Genomic DNA, 6,282 nt, shown 5'->3' with positions numbered 1-6,282 from the left:
CATTCTTCATTCGGAATTGCTTGATTTGAAACCTGGACATTCATTTTGGAATGGAGGGAGAAACCAAATCATCACAAAGTGATCATGATTACGACGATATACAGGACAAGGTTCAATCTCCCACACAACATTTTATATATATGGTAAAAAGAAACCTGGCTCTTTGACATACTTTTTATAAAAATGCTTAAGTTGCCTTGATGCTCTCCGCAGCTTCAGAAGAACTTTGGGCCACCCTCGATGAGATATATTAGCTTCAAGTCCACACCTCTTACAATCTGCAATTTAACACCTTAAAATGTCAGGATGATCTAGAATATTAATGGCAATCATAACTTTTCATACAAACATATATAAACAGAATATACAGTCTCTCAAATAGAACTGATTTTATGTTCAATCTCTCTCTCTCTCTCTCTCTCTCTCTGAGACACACACACATGCCTGTTTGTATATTAACTTTTCGAAGTATGATATAATGAAAAATCAAATGCATATTAGAGTATGTCATATACACTACAAGCTAGTTAATAAATATTATTTTCCCTCCAATAAGATTACAGAGACAGTGACCCATGTAATTAAGATGCTATTTATTCAATTTTTAATCCAATGCAATGGAATGCATTTCATTATTATGCACACAGATGAAAGATCAAAATGAGATATTTTCCATTTTCTGTTCTATATCTCAAACATAATGGAAAAGGCTTGATAATATGATCTTTTCTTGCTATTAGAGCAAAACCACTCAGAAAAAACATTTTACCAATCTCAGTTTTCTAGAAAAAATGTTTACTATTCTTGTGTCCATTAATGTATTCTTTGATTGAAGATGAAACAATAGAAAGAAGAAAAAATCCAGTTACATACCTTTTTGTAATGATTCGCAAATCTGTAATGATCAGCAACACGGTAATTAGTGATGAAAAACTCAATGGTCGAAAGCCTTCTCCATTTGCTTGGTCGTTTGGGTATTTTAACAAACACTTGTGATGCCGTTAAGTTCAACAAGAATAGTCGAACGTTCACCAGACCAACACAACAGCAGCAAGAGGGTTTTCCATCGGCAACATTCAAAAGACAGTCAAAGGAGCCTCCCATTCGGGGATGGAGAGCCAGAATGCATTGGAAATCAAAGAAGAGAATGCAACCAAAAGAGTCGTCTTACCACGAATAAAACACATGCAATAGTTGTTTTTCACCCATGGGCTGATTCTCCTCTGCTGGTTCTGGGTCATAGATGAACCTTTCATCAATTTTAACGCAAGGGATGTGGGCTATCTTGATCCATGCTCGTCCTTGATCTTTCTTGCAGCGTTCTTTTAGCAGAAGACAGTTTGCAATACGAAGTTGCTGGAGTGAGGGAGGCAGACCATCCTCTGTAAAGGATGTGAGCTTTTCACAGCAAACGATGCGAAGATCCAAGAGTGAGGGAGACAGACCGTCATCTGGAAAGGACATCAGATTTTCGCACCAACCAATTCTCAGAGTTTTAAGAGAGGAGAGGTATCGAAAGCCTTTGGAAGATAAGTATTTCAAATTCTGGAAGTTTCTGATGTAGAGGCGGGATAGAGAGGCAGGCAGCATCATCTCTGGAAAGGATACCAGATGCGGACATCCACCTCCAATCTCAAGATGTTAAAGATAAGCTTGTGCAATCCCCACTCAAGCAAGGGCTCAATGATGTTGCAATCTCTGATTGTAAGTGATGTTAGGTTGGTGGGAAAACCTTCTTTTGGAAAGGATACAATGCCTGGACATTTGAGTATCGTCAATGCTTGAAGAGATGTGATGTTGTGTATGCAGTTGGGTATGGCCTGCATTTTCTCACAATTCTTAATCCTCAGCTGTCTAAGGTTGCGAGGGAGCAACCCACCGTCCGGGAAGGAAACAAGAGTTGAGCAAATTCTAATAAAAATATGATATAGATGGCTAAGGTTGTGTATGCCCATGGGTAAGGATTTAAGGTTTTCACACCTCCAAATAGCAATTTTTTCTAAAGACGAGTTGTGAGGGAAGCTTTTCGCCACTGACTCTAGCATTTTACAATCCCCCATTTCAAGGCTTTTGAGTGTTGCAGGTAATTCTCCGCTGGATGTTAAGGATTTGAGGGACGGACAGTCATTAATAGACAACTCCTCAAGAAGAGAATTGCTGCTGCTACAATTGATGGTATCATCCCCGTCCAGCAAAATCTGCATATTCTTGCAATTCAGTACCGTTAGCTTCTTTAGAGTTGGAGGTAGCTGTCCTACTGCTATGTGCGTCAGCGAATCACATCCATCAATCTTAATACGCTCAAGACACGTGTTGTTGTACACCACTGCCTTGGGTAAAGATTCCATGCCATTGCGTGTGGATGACGTACCCTGTTGTGGCTGCTCTTTCACTTCTTCTGCCACCAAAGATACTAGTTTTTGACAATTGATAACTTGCATATCACGAAGACAGGGGAGGGGTTGTAGTAATCCCACTTCATTTGACCACAAAGGCATTAGCTCCTCACAATCTCCAATAGTTAGATCTTCTACATTCATAAACCCTTCTACTGAACATCTGAATTTTGAAATTGTTGAAAGAGAGTTTAGTGAGGTGAAGTCCACCTTACTTTTGCACACCACCCCTTTTGATCCTTCAATTTCTAGTTTGCAGAGCTCTGGAAAGCTTGAAATTGAAACTATCAACTGCTCACATCCTTTTATAACAACATTTTGTAGTGAATGAAGGTGGTTTGGTAACGTCCCCAACAGCTTGGGACAGTATTTAATAGAAAGCTCACGCAGGTGCGGTAACTCTCCATTAGGGCTCCAATTTTCCCATTCTTTCATATTCTCGAAACACAAAGTCTCCAAAGATCTAAAGGTTTGTGAGCAACCTTCCCCACAAAACTCATGACCAACATTTTTCACACTACCCAAGCCTTTGATGAAAAGATCTTTGAGTAATGGTAGTTGGCCAACTGCCGGCAATGATGTGCACTTTCTACAATTTTCAATCCTTAGGAGCACTAAATTAGGAAATAAAGGACATTTTAACCAAGTCGAAAATTCTATACCACCATAGTGCCTGATAGTGAGCTCTTTCAAAGTCTTGTGAGGCTGTAACATGTTAAGTACGTCTAATTCACTTGTTCTGTCTTTTGACTTGCCCATGCTACCACTCCATTCCAAACACAAAGCAGAAAGATCGGGCTTTTCAATTAACTTAGCATCCCTTGCATCCCTTGGTTCAATGGCATTCTCCAATCTTGAGATGATGAGTGTCCCTCGAAGATGCAACAAAGGACCTAGCTCTTTTAATGCGAAGCAATTGCCTTTTCCGACAATTAGATTAGACAATATCCGGAGACTAGTTAATTTACTTATTTGAGGAGGCATTCCTTTTAGCAAATTTGCATTTAGAATGTTGAGGTGGCGCAAGTTGACTAGGTTCCCCAACTTTGAAGGCAATTCCTTTAGATAATGACATTTCTCTAATATCAATGTTTGTAAGTTGTAAAGAGTGGTTGTTGATTTAGGCAAGCCTCTAATTTGAGTGTTAGAAAGGTCAAGGTACCGTAAATGCTTCAAATCACCAATTGAATCGGGTAGCTCAACTATGCAATACCCACTCAAAGAGAGCACTCTTAAGCATAGTAATTTTGGCAACAATTTAAGGGAAACATCATAAGTCAAATAACACTCTCGATAACTTGGAAGCATAAGAGGTAGGAAGGTACGTAGACATGTGAGTTCAAAAAAAGCCTTAAACTTTCCAATACCATCAAATTGACCACCCAAGTAAGACAAATGCCGAGCCTTTTTAGGAGGCCTCTTTCCATTACTACCCCCAATTCTATCCTCCATTCTAAAACATATATCTCCGGCAACCCATTGAGCCAAATCGTTGATGAAGTCATGCATCACAAATCGTGATCCATCCTCGCTTGTCTGTTGGAAAAAGGACCTCGACAATAGATCACGAAAATACTCGTTGCCCAAATCTTCCATTCGTTCTTGAGACTGAATTAAACCTTCTGCCATCCATAATAGAACCAATTGCTGCTCTTCAAACTCAAAGTCCTTCGGGAGTATTGAACAATATGCAAAGCATCTTTTTAAATGTGAAGGCAGATGGTGGTAGCTCAACATAAGAGCGGGCAAAATTTCATTTTTTTCTTGTATATTCCATATCTTGCTCTCCAACACATCCTTCCACTCATCACGATCATGTTTAGTGCGTAGAAGGCCTCCGAGTGCTTTTGCTGCCAAAGGCAACCCATTACACCTTTTAACAATTTCCTCACCAATATCTTGAAGGTTTGGATGTCCGTTGAAATCACTTGCCCCCAATGCGTGTTGGGTAAATAAAGACAAACAAGCATCATTTGATAACACATGCAAAGGGTAAGCCGGGACAGTGCTTGTCATTGATGAAACTCCCTCATTGCGAGTTGTGATGATGATTGTACTTCCTGGAGCCCCGACTAGGAAAGGAGCACGTAAGATAGTCCAGTCATGATATTTCTCATTCCAAAGATCATCCAGAACCACTAGAAACTTCTTCCCTTTCAGATTCTCCTCGAGTCTGACTTGCAACCAATTTCTATCCTTGCCATCACAGTTCTCAATATTGAGAGACTGTAAAATTGTTTTTGTGACTCTGTCAACATCGAAATCTTCAGAAACACAAGCCCATACTTTTGGATCAAAATTTTTTTGCACTTCTTCATCTTGGAATAAAAACTGGGCAAGAGTTGTTTTTCCTAAACCCCCCATACCAAGTATAGAAATCACAGAGAGTTGAGCATCCCTACATTTTTCACTCCGCAACAGTTCAAGTAAAGCATCTTTATCTTTGTCCCTGCCATAAACATGAGGTTCATTCATGACAGATGTTGGCGCCAGAGTCCCTGTTTTCCTATATTTCCTCCCAGCAGCAGTTCCTTTCAATAATCCCAAGTCAACTTCTTGCTTCACGAGATCGTTGAATCGATCGGTAATTTCAGTGATCTTTGACTCAATCCTAATGCTGATCCTAAGAGCATGTGGAGTCAAACCAGTACAACAAGCAGGGATGAGTTTCCGTACCTTACTTGTGCTGGCCTGATCATCTCCTCCCTTCAATTTGCGTTGCAAAGCTTCTGTGGCGAACTCATCAAGTATGTCTTCCACATCGTAAGCCAAGTCTCTGAGATCATCCACCCACTGCTTCACCGCCTTGTTAGTATGTTGCTTCTCCTCCGCATCATCAAGCACGGCCTGAATTCTCAACAACATTTTCCTCCACTTGTCCAGCTTTTCCCCAAGTCCCTGGTATCGACGTGCAAAATTCAGAAACTCTGGAGACAGCAATTTCTCAAACAGCACTTGGAGGACGGCATCAAGTAAGAGCTCTGCCATGGCTTTCTTCGTGGAATGGAATATTGAATCAGGAAAGGATGGAAAAATGGCGAAGCTCTCAAACGCAGAAGTATATGGTTTTTTGTGTGAAAGCTCGAGGAGTCTCAAAAGTTGCAAATGGCAACAACTTCAAACGGCTGAGAGAAGATTGGACGTTTGTGGGGGCTTCGCATGTGAATGCTTATCATTTGTCATGATTACTTGGACCCAATAAACTATAATTCACATCATTCTCATCACAGCCGTTGGATATACAAAGACTCTATTCCTCCAAAAAATATATATATATTTACAAGTCTTCTCCCTTGTCAAATAATGCACGTCTCAGCATTCTATTTTGAGAGGAGTCCACCATAATTGGCCACATTCAGGGTACCAACGGAATCCAATGCTCTCTCTTTACCAGGAAAAAAAACGAAAGACAAATAAGCAAAGAAAAAGATTTCCACAATCCAATAAAGTTCAATAGCACAGGCGTCATGTCAAATAAGAAAATAGCAATTGTATCATATGGTTAAATTAGAGCTAATAATGAATTGATCTTGCCGTTTAATCAAACATTCCACTAATATTTCCTAAACGTCATATGATATCAACAAATTAAGGGGTGTTTTTATGTTTACATCTGAAACACTTGTTGCATCCGATCCAATTTTATCTACAGACAACTATGACAACTTAATTGGTTTGAAAGATGTTGTCCTTAATTTGGAGTAATATAAGAAGAGCATATTAACAAGCTTAATGACCTATCAATCCTTGTTTAGTATGAGGGAATTAACAAAACTCAGCTGCCCCAAATTAAGTAATCACATCTTTATTCTGCCATCTAAGCAACTCATCTTGTGCACTTGTGTCCCCCTCTTAGTAAAAAACAGATAGTTCAATTGAAGCCATT

The 6,282-nt window shown here is 39.7% G+C and overlaps 1 protein-coding gene and 1 long non-coding RNA gene across 2 annotated transcripts; both read right to left on the bottom strand.

Annotated features, from left to right (window-relative positions):
• On the bottom strand, positions 1 to 1,611 carry LOC132162219 (uncharacterized). Its single transcript, XR_009438215.1, has 3 exons — positions 874 to 1,611; positions 173 to 278; positions 1 to 32 (listed from the first exon to the last, which is right to left on the bottom strand). It is a non-coding gene; the product is annotated as an uncharacterized LOC132162219 (long non-coding RNA).
• Positions 1,612 to 1,774: 163 nt separating this feature from the next.
• On the bottom strand, positions 1,775 to 5,384 carry LOC132173360 (putative disease resistance RPP13-like protein 1). The gene is made up of 2 exons (XM_059584838.1): positions 1,981 to 5,384; positions 1,775 to 1,820 (listed from the first exon to the last, which is right to left on the bottom strand). The coding sequence occupies exons 1-2, from the start codon at positions 5,382 to 5,384 to the stop codon at positions 1,775 to 1,777; spliced, it is 3,450 nt and encodes a 1,149-aa protein (XP_059440821.1).
• Between the last annotated feature and the right edge of the window lie 898 nt (positions 5,385 to 6,282).

This window comes from Corylus avellana, chromosome ca1, assembly GCF_901000735.1.
Source record: "Corylus avellana chromosome ca1, CavTom2PMs-1.0".
Taxonomy (NCBI): domain Eukaryota; kingdom Viridiplantae; phylum Streptophyta; class Magnoliopsida; order Fagales; family Betulaceae; genus Corylus; species Corylus avellana.
The sequence above is the reverse complement of the archived record's forward strand: the minus strand, read 5'-3'. Positions and strand labels throughout refer to the sequence as shown.